This window comes from Schistocerca piceifrons, chromosome X (genome assembly GCF_021461385.2).
Source record: "Schistocerca piceifrons isolate TAMUIC-IGC-003096 chromosome X, iqSchPice1.1, whole genome shotgun sequence".
In the NCBI taxonomy this organism is placed as follows: Eukaryota; Metazoa; Arthropoda; class Insecta; order Orthoptera; family Acrididae; genus Schistocerca; species Schistocerca piceifrons.
The window spans coordinates 729,276,926-729,290,913 of record NC_060149.1 but is presented as its reverse complement, the minus strand read 5'-3'; the positions used below and the strand labels follow the sequence as shown (position 1 = coordinate 729,290,913).

At 34.8% G+C, this 13,988-nt stretch overlaps 1 protein-coding gene across 4 annotated transcripts in view; it reads left to right on the top strand.

The window, feature by feature from the left end:
- LOC124721085 (cAMP-specific 3',5'-cyclic phosphodiesterase) overlaps window positions 1–7,088 on the top strand; it is an 836,067-nt gene extending 828,979 nt beyond the window's left edge. For all 4 annotated transcript variants that reach the window (XM_047245894.1, XM_047245893.1, XM_047245895.1 and 1 more), the window contains 2 exons: window positions 23–205; window positions 388–7,088. In XM_047245894.1, coding sequence (XP_047101850.1) covers window positions 23–205; window positions 388–720 — 516 coding nt within the window. In that variant the 3' untranslated portion in view covers window positions 721–7,088. The remainder of the gene's footprint in view (window positions 1–22; window positions 206–387) is intronic.
- The last annotated feature ends 6,900 nt before the right edge of the window (window positions 7,089–13,988 follow it).

Genomic DNA, 13,988 nt, shown 5'->3' with positions numbered 1-13,988 from the left:
CATTTGCTACAATTGGTTCCAGGTACTAGAGAACTTAGTTCACTGTGCTGATCTGAGCAATCCTACAAAGCCTCTTCCATTATATCGACGATGGGTTGATCTTCTGATGGAGGAATTCTTTCAGCAAGGGGACAGAGAGCGTGAACAGAACCTAGACATCAGCCCAATGTGTGACAGACACAGTGCCACAATTGAGAAGTCTCAGGTTTGTAGAGATTCTGTCATTAGAATTCATTCTCTCTCTCTCTCTCTCTCTCTCTCTCTCTCTCTCTCTCTCTCTCTCTCTCTGTCGTGTGTGTGTGTGTGTGTGTGTGTGTGTGTGTGTGTGTGTGTGTGTGTGTGTGTGTGAACATTCACAATGATGCTAAAATGTACATCTGCTTTCAGGTTGGCTTCATTGACTACATCGTGCACCCCTTGTGGGAAACTTGGGCTGATTTGGTACACCCAGATGCACAAGACATCTTAGATACACTAGAGGAAAACCGAGATTGGTACCAAAGTATGATACCACCGAGTCCACCTCCAGCAGAAGGAGGAAAAACAGAAGGAGAGCAGGAAGGAGAGGAAGATACAGAAGACAGTGGCAGTGAACAGAGTGGGGCGGCTGCAGCCAGGCATTCTGGACAACCAGACAGAATTCGCTTTCAGGTGACCCTAGAGGAAGGAGAAGGAGAAGGTGAAGGTGAAGGAGAGGAAGCAGCAGCAGCAGGAATGTGACGGAGGTTCCTGGGACTCTGCAAGAAGCTGCACGAGAAGGTGCAGCAGTGGTGGCGAGTCAGACAGTGAACACTGTCACAGTACGCCACACCATCTGTCTGCTCTTGTATCTTTCGTATTCTTCATTTCTTACTCTGGTCTTTTATTTTGTATTACTTGAGAAATGTAAGCATTTGAAAATGTTTTGAGCCTTCTGGAGGCTGATATGAAGAGAAGCTACCAGCAAATAAGAAAATGTTGTAATGAATGTACAAGGTTACCATCTGAATTTTGTCAATGTGTATGGCATGTGTAGAGCAAAGTACTAGCTAATTTGAGGATAGCTGTTTCTCTAGCATTGTTATCCCACTGTACAATAGGAGCTGTACTTATGCAGAAACATGTATTGTTGGAGAGGAGTGAGAAGACTACTTTATAAGCAGGAAACTAAGAATTGGTAAAGCGGTGAATTCAAAATTCTGGTACCGAAAGTAGGAGAATAGTCATATACTGTGTCTTTGTTTCCTTGTATTTTAAAATACTGTTGCAAATATAGAGAGATATTATAATTTATTAAGTGTGTAAGCCAGTAAAGAATAAAACTTATTGTAAGTGAAGTAAAATAACCACAAATGCAGTGGAGTAGGCAGCTAGACTGCAGATAATTTCAACAAATAAGTATTTGCCAACCATTGGGTTCTGTCCTGATCTCTGATTATTCAGTACAGTTTAAGTGTGATTCTCAATGCAGTCAACAAAACATATCTCTTTTTTAATCTTGCCATTTATGTCAGGGACTACCTGAAACCTACTGCTTACTTGGCCCTGTGATGGAAATGGAAATAGTGTGTTTTCAACATTTTCTGTAAATGTTGGGGGATGAGGGGGTGAATGCGAGAGTGAGAAAGGGTAAACAAAAAAGAAGAGGGAGAGGAGAAGAAGATACAAAACATAAATTACATAGTATTTGTTTTGTAGCTGCTGTGATAAATTGTATTTGACATTGTTGTCACAGCAACTGTCTTTTCAGTTGTGAATGTGACACTTCATAAATGAAACTAATTTTTACGTCTGTATATCTTTTGTGTTGTTTTATAATGTTTTCTCATATCACTTGAGAAGTAAAATTAAGATTTATTTCAAACTGTCCACATGCTGAGACTTTACTACAATAAGGAAGACAGTCCAGCTGGCATTGTTGTCACTGCGTGAAAGACAAAGAAGGCTCTGGCAGGTTCAGTGCTTCTTTCAGTATGGTCAGAGTACAACTGTTTGTTTCACAAATATGCTGAAATCTAATAAATGAGAATACTTATTTGTTGAAAGTGTATGTGTTAACAGTACACACAAAACAACTGTATCATTTTCAGAGGTCTGATAATTTTTTTCAGTCACCACATTAAATACAAAAAGTGAATAAGAACTTCAGCTAACTCATCAGTATTGTATTGTCATTTCTCTCAGCTTTTGTCATCTCTCACTTGTTGTCCTACCTGTACACTTTTTGTGAAAAATTGGAATACAGCCCTTTGTCCATCATACTTCTTAATTTCAACTAAAAGGTGTTATTTAGCATATTTTGCTATAGAAGGGATATGCGATGTGCATACTACATAAAATTTCCAACAAACTTTCAGCTATAGGATTAAAAATTATTTATCATTATTCTACTGCTATGCTTTTTTAGCCAGATTTGTGTAAACAATAGCAGACTAAAGCATACTAGGTTGAACATTATCATAATATATAGTTTGCTCTTGTCTGATGATTCTGTTGTCATTATTTTGCTTGTAAGAGACTCCTTACCCTCTACTCAGTTTCCAATGCCTGTTTCCTTTAACTACTTCACATATACTTCACCATTTCCTTAATATACCTTGGTGCCAGTAAGACAAATTTTCCGCTAAACAAAATACAACTTAATATATGGAAGGACTAAAATGTAAAACTTGTAATGTTTAATATGAAAAAATTAAATTATGGAATTAAAATTAAGTGTTGGTATTTGCCTTCAGAGCATTATCAACACCCACTTTCTTCACGTGATGTCATGGATACTGGGCCATTTGGAATTAATTCAATAAATCTGAAAGTGAAAACTGTGGTATCACAGAAAGTACTGAAAGTTTGTGAATATTGAGTATATCTAATTTACAGAAAATCTTGTCAGTCATTCTATCTCTCACATTCTTTTAAAGAAATGGAACAGTCTGAAAGCTGGGTTTCTTTCTATAAAGGCAATCAGTAATGCAGAGAACTGATACATTTCATACAAGAATTTATATGTCTATTCCCAGTATCTTGCAAATGGTGGTTAACCACTGATTACAAAAGTATGATCGGTGTGAAAGTATTTAAAAATGAGAGCACTTTCCCAAAATGCCCCCTTCTCTCTCTCTCTCTCTCTCTCTCTCTCTCTCTCTCTCTCTCTCTCTCTCTCTCTCTCTCGTGTGTGTGTGGTGTGTTTGTCAGACTGCAGGAACGCTGGACGTTACTAGGCAGTGATCTAAAATACTGAGGAACTCTTTCACAAAACTTAGGACATGGGGAAAAAGCAGGGTTTCATGAAAAATCTATAGAAAATATTATTGTGTGTATGTTTGCAAAAAGCAGTAATGTGTAATGTTAATTGTAAGTGTAGGCACTGGTGCTTCACTTTCATCTTCACCAACATTATTATGTGTGTGACTATTCATAAACATCTGTATGGTTATTTATTGTAATTACTTTGTTGTTATTAAATTGTTATATTCTGTTTGTAATATATATTATCTGCTTGTGTTTCACTTTCTGTAATGGCACATAAGTTTGTAACACTATTGTACAAAAACTAAAGATAACTTTATTGCCGAAATTAATAAACAGAGATTGTGTATGTTGTATTTAGATCTGTGTATAGAAGAAGAGGAACACACTTTCCCAGGGTTAAAATGCTGGTTTCTTGTAGGAGAACATTTTGCTCACATTTTTGTGTGTGTTTCTTCATTTCGTCTATGTGCAAATGTAAATGTTTACATATCTGGAACAATTTCAGATCTGGATGCTTTTTTTACAGTTTGCTCATGATATTTATTGTCATCATTAAGTAAATTGTGAGTGTCTACAGTACATTATCGCAGAATTAATAAATACTGAAAATAAGTAAACATTTTTGTTTCTTTCTGTGTGTCCTCACTGACTGAAAACAAGCTTTTAAACTCTAATAATTTCTTACATAAAATATTTATTGCTCCAGGACATATCGATGTTAAATGTGTATAAACACCATACATTTCAGTGTCGAGATATTAAAGAGTTAGGTCAACATATACCAAAGTCTTTTTTAATAATGAATAGAAGTGTGTAGCAGAACCAGAAATGTTATAATTCACAAATAAATTCAAAAGAAATGAAACTTATAACTTTATTGTAGGATGACAATATCTGTATAGCATTAGTTCATAATATTGTTTTTCATCTACAGTCTTACTGCAGCTGTTTTTCTGTTAGATACACAGAAGCTAGTCATTGGAACTAATGTGTTTGTGTGGCAGGATAGACATTTTTATATGTACAGAATGAGAAAGCTACTGAAATAAACATGAAATTAATTTAGAAACTGATTTCATGGATGGTGATGTATTATTATTTCAAAAGCATGGCAAATAACCACAAAAAAGCAAGAAATGAGTAACAGTAGTTTTCCTTCTAGAAACCAGCTTAAACAGTTAGTGTGTTGATATAACCATTTATTGTGTATCTGTGCAACTTTGTTAAAATCATTTTTGTTGACAATTTGTTTTAGATGACTAGCATTGAAATTTTGCTAATATTTGAATCGGGGAGTATGTAATTCAAATGGTTGATATGCCATAATTTTCAATGTGTCTCTCTCCATGTAACTTGCTTTTTATTGATACATTATTTACTCATATGATATTTATCACACATTACAAATGTACCTCAAATTCATGTAATTGTGTGATAACGTGTAGATGGCAATGTTGATGTTACTGGAGGAACCCTAGTCGTTATCAAGTAGTGTAGATTCACAAATCTCCCAGAACAGTATTATGTTGCCAAAATATTAGCTGCGTATGTGTTACCACTGTTCCAATAGTTAACTGCACTGGTGTTTTGTGACTTTTCATGATTTATTCATGTTTTACTTTTCAAAAATCTATTTCTCAATATTAAATATTCAGCTGGCAACAATGTTATATATGCACAATATAATCATCATGCATATGCAGATGCCTTTCAAAGCACAAATTTTTCATTACCATATAAGTATTATGTTCAGATGTGTATGAGCATGTGGAATCCATATGCAACATTGCCATTTCATGTAACAGTATGCAGTTCTGAGTTATTATACTACTATCAAAGACCACATAATTTCAAGCAGTTTTGTGATACAAAATTGCGCTAATTTTTGTTTATTCTGTTCTTTTAAACTGAATTTCAGACATTGTAGCATTTGAGTATAAAAGCACTGCACCAGTGCAGCCTGAGACAAATAATAAGTGCTGATGAAATTACATTTGTATTGTATTATATGTATTTATATATAAATATATATATATATATATATATGTGTGCGTGTATATGTCTATTAAAGGCGTAAGTGAAATACTACTGGGCTTATATACCTGGCAGGCAGGAAACAGATGTTGCAGTCACAGAGAAATCTGTTTCATAATGTGCTATAAAAATTTCAGATATTAATTTCAGCATTTATTATTTAGTATTCAGATAGGGTATAACCATTTGACTGCTATATCAGAATGTTCTCTTTTAGCTCATATATTTTTGTAATAAGTGACTAATTTATGCTGCAATGCAGTGAATACTGTGTTAATCCTCTGTCATAAGGAACAGTATATAACTACATACACATGTACACAAATGCTCTTATAGTGCTGCTACTGAAACTGTCATGACTATAAAATTACAACCCACTCTTAAAGTATTTCAGTTAGAATTTGTTGAACATGTGTGCATTAGATTAATCAAGAGTTCTGCAATACTCTCATGTGAGTGCATTGGTGTATCATCCGCATTGAACACTATTACAGAAATTAGGTTTGCTTTAGCTCGAGGGAGAACTTTGCAGCATTTCAGTCATCACTTAGGTAGCAACAGAACTTAATCCAAATGAATAAACTTATGTTTTTTGTTAATATCACTACAAAATAGTTATTACTTTGTCCAAAGTGAAATGCTCTGTGTCTATCACATCCATTATCTGGCATTGGCTACTACAGAATTATTATTTCCAGTAATGCTAATAATCTCAAGAACATGAATGCGAAAACTAAAATACCATTACAAAATTACTTAAGCATGGAGGAAAGTAGAAATAGTTTTAATGTTTCAACTCTCAACGTAATATTTAAAATTAATAGAATCAGTTGTTGGTGCCTCTCTTTACTGAGTTTTCTTGTGAGGTATTTTAAAACCCCTAGCTAACAGCATTTTCATCTTTTCAAATATATTTCTGAAGTCACCTTACAGTAAAGCTTCCAGTTCATATTTATAATTTATGGGCCACAATAGTTATTACTGATTGACTGCTATCTTTGCATAAAGTATTATAGCTGCAACCCCTGCTTTATTTCTTTTCTGCCATAAGAAACAAGAATGGAAAAAAGTTTCTCATAAAATAAGAGAAGTAAAATCATAACACTGTCCATAAGAACCTATAACATTCTTAGAGGCACATTATGACATAGTTAGTTTTCAGATAAAACATCTTGCAGATCATAGGTCAGTCATTAACTGTACCAACTCCCTCAGTCACTGGTGTGTGTATACATGTGTGTATAGATGTACACTGTTCCACGCTGTATCAACTGTGAAAGGTATATCTTACCTCTGATAAACTAAGCAATGTACAAAATAAGAGATTTTCCTTGTTTGTACCAAAAGAGATTTCAGTTTATGTAGCTCACTTCCTCTGTCAGATTGCAAATATGTAAAAGAAAATGTTTAGCTATAGTTGTTCAAATTTCACTGTGTAAAATAGGAAGTAAATGGTGTTAATAGTTTTGCTTTATAAAAGAATACCATCCAATGCTCTGTCTGAACCATGTGAAAAATAAAACTTTATATAAATGGTAACATATATGAGACTATGAAGTAAAAGCTAATGTCTGTTGGAAAGAGCTGTACACCTGGCTTAAAAATATTTAGTTTGTGTCAGAGGAATACATTATGAAATAGTGGCATTAATTTGCCTCATGTGATTGTCATTAACCAACCTTCTTCCTATTGTATGTGAAACAATAAAATTGAAATGTATGCTGGTTTTGGTTTCTGTTGTAAAACTTCAATGTGTCACTGTTGGTATGAATACCTCACCTTATGTGCAGCCCAGATCAGTCAATAAATCAGAATTGAAGCTTGTATATTTGTTCCTTTATTTCATGTACCTATTTACTCTATCACACTTTTATTCCTTTTTTTACGTGCGAGAAAATTGGGAAGGTTTGGAAAACATCACTTTGATTGTAAGTTTTGCATAACAAACCTTTTTTGTTTCATTTTGGCCAAGCCATTAATTAAGTCTTCCCAGAAATAACAGCTTGGGTTCCCAGAATATTGTTGTAGTGTCATGTGGTAGAATATAGCATCCAGTTTAACTTCATAATGATTTTTGAAATACAGTTCTGTATTGAAACTGGATGGAGTGATCTCTGCTGCATAAGCACAGTCAGAACTCATTTTTAGCAAATGTATCACTCTGCAAGCCTGAGCAATAATCATTATTTTGTATATGTGATTTGAAACAAGTTTATAGTTGTGTGTCCTATACAATATCATGACATGATTGTCATCCTTGAGGGCTAAAGTGAGATTTTTGATGCCACACAATGTTTCAGCTGCTTTTTTTTTTTTTTTTGAGAGAATAATGTGGATTTTTAGTCATGAACAACTTACAGCCTACTGTTTCGGAGAAACATTTCACTGAGGAAAAAAGAAATCGTGGTATAAAGACATGTAATAAATAACACCTAATGTTTCCTTAACAGCAGTGTGTGAAGAATTCTAATACAGCGAGTCCCCATGGTTAACTCATCAGAGATAAACCAATGTGACACCATATTATCTGTGCATCATTCAAATAATAACAGCCTCACTGCACATTTATTTTCATGTATAGTATGTTGTCAAAATCAATTACAGGTCAAAATCAATATTAAGTTTTAAAGTACTACCATTCAAAGGAAAAATAATTTTCACAATATGTTACACAGCCATAGTGTGCTGCAGGGCTAACAGAACTGAAGCATGCAAAAGTGAAAATCTTTGCTAATTCACCCAGTAACATAGAGTATAACATGTAACAAAAAAATTTAAAGATAAATTTAAATCTTGCTGCTTGACAGCCATTTCTAACTGACAGAAGAATGTCTTAACATGTAATACTTTGTCGTGGAAAAAGTTACAAGCTGTTGTACTAGACTGTTCAGGTAACTCAGAGAAGATTCATATTTATGTGAGGACAAATTATGTTCAACATTCCATAGGGTTTGAGCATTGGTCCTATGCTCTTCTTGCTTTTTGTGGAGGAACTGCCATAAACAGAGGTTACTTTGGGTCAATTTTTGTTTTCTTTTTATATGTGGCAAGAAAACAAAAGATAGTGGTAGAGATAAAATTCCAAATACATTTTTCTAGTATTGTCAAAGACATACAATAAGTCAGCCACTGGAAAAAAATCACATCTATAACTGTGGTGCTGTTTAAGAAAAGTTGGCCAATGTTACCTTCACTTGTGGCTAGTTTGGCCCACCCAGTCATTTATTCATGAAAAAGTGGTAATATGATTTTGGGATAAAGTGAACACAATGAATTTCTCTAGAGTAAATGTTCAGGAGCATGAAGAACAAATGAAACACCAAATTTCGGAGGTAAGGACAGTTAATAGTTTACTGTATTAATTTCTGAATAAAGTTAATATACAAGTGTTGTACATTTCATCAATAACTATTTCCAAATAGAATATATCATATTTGAAGGAGTACTGTATGGATATGAGCCTTATTACACAAATTAAAGTAGTTCTGGTGCTTGAAAATAGCAACATTTTTAGTCATATTGGAATGATAATTCTTATAAAATCCTCCCAAGGATAAAATTGTCTATCTTTTTGTTCTTGCCACATTCTGTAGGGCTTTGTCTTTCCCATACAGTTCATTCTAGGTCCCTCATCACTCACCTCAGTCCCAGTTCCAGAATATTCTTCTCTGACATACAGAACTGTAGCATAATCTCCAACTGCTTTGTTTGTGGTGCTGGACATCATTTTGCACAGAGAAACTTTCAGAATCACCATCAAATTCCAGCATCACTTCATATGCCATTTTGGAAAATTTTGGCCCACCGGTTTTTCAAGAATGTGCACCATTTTACAGCAGTGTTAAATAAATTACCCATATTTAACTTCACACAATGACAGTTTCTCATCTTTTTACCTAATACTGACAGAACAAAAAATTACACTTATCATATTTTTAGCTTAACTAATGTTAAACCTCCAGGCAGAAGCTACTGAGGTCTAATTGCTGTTAAAATATTTACAATCAAAATTAAGTTCAGTGCTGCCAACACAATGTTACCTCGTGGAACTTGCAATCTCCCAGATCATTCTTAATACATAGTAAATGCATACTGCCTTGTATACTACGCGCTAGTGATGTAATTCTAATGGGATTTTTTTTTTTTTTTTAATTTTTATACCACTGGACTAAAATTACCTGCACAGGGCCAAAGTAACCCCAGTTTGCATTATCATTTTATTTGAATCAGGCGATAGAATCAGTTCTTTTGGAAGAGATTTTTTTTCACAAATCTACCAGCTGAATAAATTTTGTACAGTCCAAAACAGATTTCCTTTGGCTGAAATTCTGTATCACTCTTAGAAATAGGGTGTTTTTTTTTTTTTTTTTTTTACATAGAAAAATCATAATTTCTGGCTATGCTTACTGATGACTAATTAAACTGGAAAAAATATTTGATGCCACCTACAACATTTAGGTTCAGCCTGTATGGCATTAAGAACAGCTTCCTGCTTTGAGGACATAAAAAACCAGTAAGCTAACACATTTTAATTCATTGATTTCCTACAGAATAATATTTTGGATAATTACACAAAAGGAAATTAACTGTGTGAGGTGGAGGTGTGGTGAGCGAAGGGGGAGGGAGGTTGACTCTTGTGTTGTACACAACTGTGTAAGCAGCTGGGGTTATGTACTATCCACAGCCCCCAGTATTCATTCACCAATTAAATTTGTGGCCAATAACTCATCTGAGTTCAACAACAGGTATTCATGAATATAGTTTTTTTTTTGAATGGTAACAATCTGCCACACTGTCAGACATTTGTCAGACTAAAACATATTTTTACAATGCCTTGACAACCTCTGCAAAGTTGCAAGCTGTGTAGCTATTTTCAAGTGAGTGTAAAACAGGCCTATACACCACATGTAATGTAATTAAAATACAAAATATAAAACAGCCCTGGGGGGAGTCTCCTTCCCCTTGGGGTTTAACCTGCTTCGTGCATTTATGTCTCGCCTGTTTTTGGAATGGGGGACTGATGACCTTACTTAGCTGTTTAGTCCCCCTTAAACATCCCAACAACCACCACCTATAAAACAGCCAATGGTTGGAATAAAGAGGACTTATAGTATAATTAACTAGATGCTCATACTTTGGTTGCACTCCAAGTTTTCACCAAGTTGTACAGTACTAAAAATGTAGCAGGTTGATTTAGTATCCAATAAAATTAAACACAAGTATAATCAAAAATGGTAGGCACACAATGAGGGAGAACATCATATAATAAAATATTTTACATAACTTATATTAAAGACATGACATGAACATGAAGTGTTTGTGCAATACAGCGGTTTCTTATGGTTAACTGGTCAGAGATAAACTCGAGGGGCAAGACATTCTCTGTGAATCATTGAGATAATGTTGTTGTAATTTCTTCTAAACCATGAAAGTGACTAAAATGGCTAAGCAGGAATGGCTAAAGGACAAATGTAAGGATGTAAAGGCACATATCACTACGGGAAAAATGGGTGGCACCTGTAGATTAATTAATGGGGCATCTCGAGAAGAGAGAAGCAGCTGTATGAATATCAAGAGCTATGATGGAAAACCCATACTATGCAAAAAAAGGGAGAGTTGTAATGTGGAAGAAATATATAGAGAGGCTATACAGGGGAAACGAACTTCAAGATGATATTGCAGAAAGGGATGAAAAAGTAGATGAAGGTAAATGTCGTGTGACTAGGGCCTCCCATCAGGTAGTCCGTTTGTCGGGTGTAAGTCTCTTGATTTGACGCCACTTCGGCGACTTGCGCATGGATGGAGATGAAATGATGATGATTAGGACAACACAACACCCAGTCCCTGAGTGGAGAAAATCTCCGACCCAGCTGGGAATCTAACTCGGGCCCTTAGGACTGACACTCTGTCGCGCTGACCACTGAGCTATCGGGGGCAGACATTAGATGAATGTGAAATGGGAGATATGATACTGTGAAAATAATTTGACAGAGAAGGCTCCATTATTCTGTTGGAACTACTGCTGTCCTTTGGAGAGCTAGCCATGATGAAACTATTCCATCTGGTGTGCAATATGTATCACGCAGGTGGAATACCCTCGGACTTCAAGAAGAATGTAATAATTCCAATTCCAAAGAAAGCAAATGCTGACAGATGTGAATATTACTGAACTTCAACTTTAATAAGTCTCAGCTGCAAAATGCTGACATGACTTCTTTACAGAAGAAGGGAAAAGCTGGTAGAAGCTGACCTGGGAATGATCAGCTTGAAGTCAGGAAAACTGTAGTAATGTAGTAACGCGCGATGCCATACTCACCCTACGACATCTCTTAGATGAAAGTTTAAGGAAGGGCAAACCTACATTTAAAGCATTTGTAGACTTATGGAAAGCTTTTGATAATGTTGACTGGAATACAATCTTTGAAATTCTGGAGGTAGCAGGGGTGCAATACAGAGAGCAAAAAACTATTTACAACATGTACAGAAACCAGATGGCAATTGTAAGAGTGGAGGGGGCATAAAAAGGAAGCACTGGTTAAGAAGAGAGTGAGATGGGGTTGTAGCCTATATCTGATGTTATTCGATCTGTACATTGAGCAAGCATTAAAGGAAAACAAAGAAAAATTTGGAGAAGGAATCAAAGTTCAAGAAGTAAAAATAAAAATTAGAGATTTCCTGATGAAATTGTAATTCTATCAGAGACAGCAAAGGACTTGGAACAGCAGCTGAATGGAGCGAACAGTGCCTTGAAAGGAGGATATAAGATGAACATTAACAGAAGCACAAAAAGGTTAATGGAATGTAGTCAAATTAAATCAGGTGATGCTGCGGGCATTCGCTTAAGAAACAAGGCACTAAAAGTAGAAGATTAATTTTTCTAGTTGGCCAGTAAAACAACTGATGATGGCAAAAGTAGTGAATATATAAAATGTAGACTGGCAACAGCAAGAAAAGAATTTCTGAAGAAGAGAATTTTTTTTTACGTTGAATATAGGTTTAAATGTTAGGAAATTTTTGTTCAAGATATTTCTCTGGAGTGTAGCCCTGTATGGAAGTGAAATGTGGATGGTGAATGGTTCAGACAGGAAAAGAATAGAAGCTTTTGAAATTGGTGCTTCAGAAGATTGCTGGAGACTTGGATGGGTAGGTCATGTGGCTAATGAGAAGATACTGAATAGAATTTGGGAGAAAAGGAATTTGTAGCACAAATTGACAAGAATGGATTTCTGAGACATCAAGGGGTCACCAATTTAGTACTGGAGGGAAGTGTTGGGGGTGAAAACAAAAAAGGGAAAAAAAAGAGAGAAATACAATGAGCAGGTTGAAAAGGATATTGGTTGCAGTAGTTATTTGGAAATATAGTAATTTCTTGTGGCACAGTGGCCTGATGCAAGTCTTTCTATTGGAAACCACTTCAGCGACTTGTGTGTCCCTAGCCTACCCCAGAAAGGGGACCTACTGTTTAATATGGGATCTGAACCATGTACCATTTTATGGTTACTCCTGACATCACTGAGAGGTGAGTGCTAGGTTAAAATGAAGAATGAAAAATCCATGGTCCAACTGAGATTTAAACCTGTTCTCAAGCAAGCACTTTACTACTAGACCACCAGGCTGAAATGAAGAAGCTTGTACAAGATAGAGTAGCATGGAGAGCAGCATCAGACCAGTCTTTGGACTAAAGATGACAACAACAACAATGTAAAAATGACATAGTGCAATGTATGAATGGTAGAATAGAGAATAAGGATTATAATTTCTTTATTCTCTGTGCAGTATTCATAGGAAGCTCATATCTACCTTTCCCTTATCTTAGAAATAACTGATACTGTTGGTAATTACATGTTGTTACAACAACAATTAAATGTGAAAAAGAGTATTTTGACAATTTTGTTTCACATACTACACTATCATAAAATAAAATAAAATTTATGTGCAGTTTCCTATCTTCCACCTTAGCAACAGCAGTAATGAACAAACATGTGGGTAAGATGGTGAACAATAATAATTAAATATTACAATATGCTTGTGAATTTTTTAATTTTTTATTTATTTATCTTTTTACACATCATGCTATAATGGATACATGACAAGTCTATGTTGCTGCTGTTACTAAGGAAACTGTTCATGTTACAGTATACTGTGCAAAATAAAATTGTCACAAAATTGTTATGGAATTTAATCTTTGTTGTAAGAACTTGTAATCAGAATACTATCAGTTATTTCTACAGTAAGATAAATGTAGATATGACCTTCAATAAACCATGTGCGCAAATAAAAAAACACCAATACATCTTCTTTCCATTCAATACACTGCTCTGTTATTTATTTTGGTTAATGAAGATTACTATATTATTATTATTATTATTATTATTTGAATAAGATATCTTTCTGCTCAGATTTCTCTCTCATTAGCTGGTCATGAGGTGCTGCTGTATATAGTACAGTATGTTGTTAGTTAGTTAGTTTCATGTTCCACATAGCATTTACACGATAAATCGTAATGATGTGGAATGGGTCATTTTATATTCACACCGCACATTATTTTGTAAGTATGTCTACACACTGATTACTTATGAGTGGTTTTTTTTCTTTTTTTAGATAAAAGAAGACATACAGATGTGAGTTAGTAATTCCCACTCATCACCTTTTACACATTACAATAACATAAATTCTTCTATGGAATAGGAGTTGTCAAGGAGAAAGTTTTTCAATGTATTTCAAAT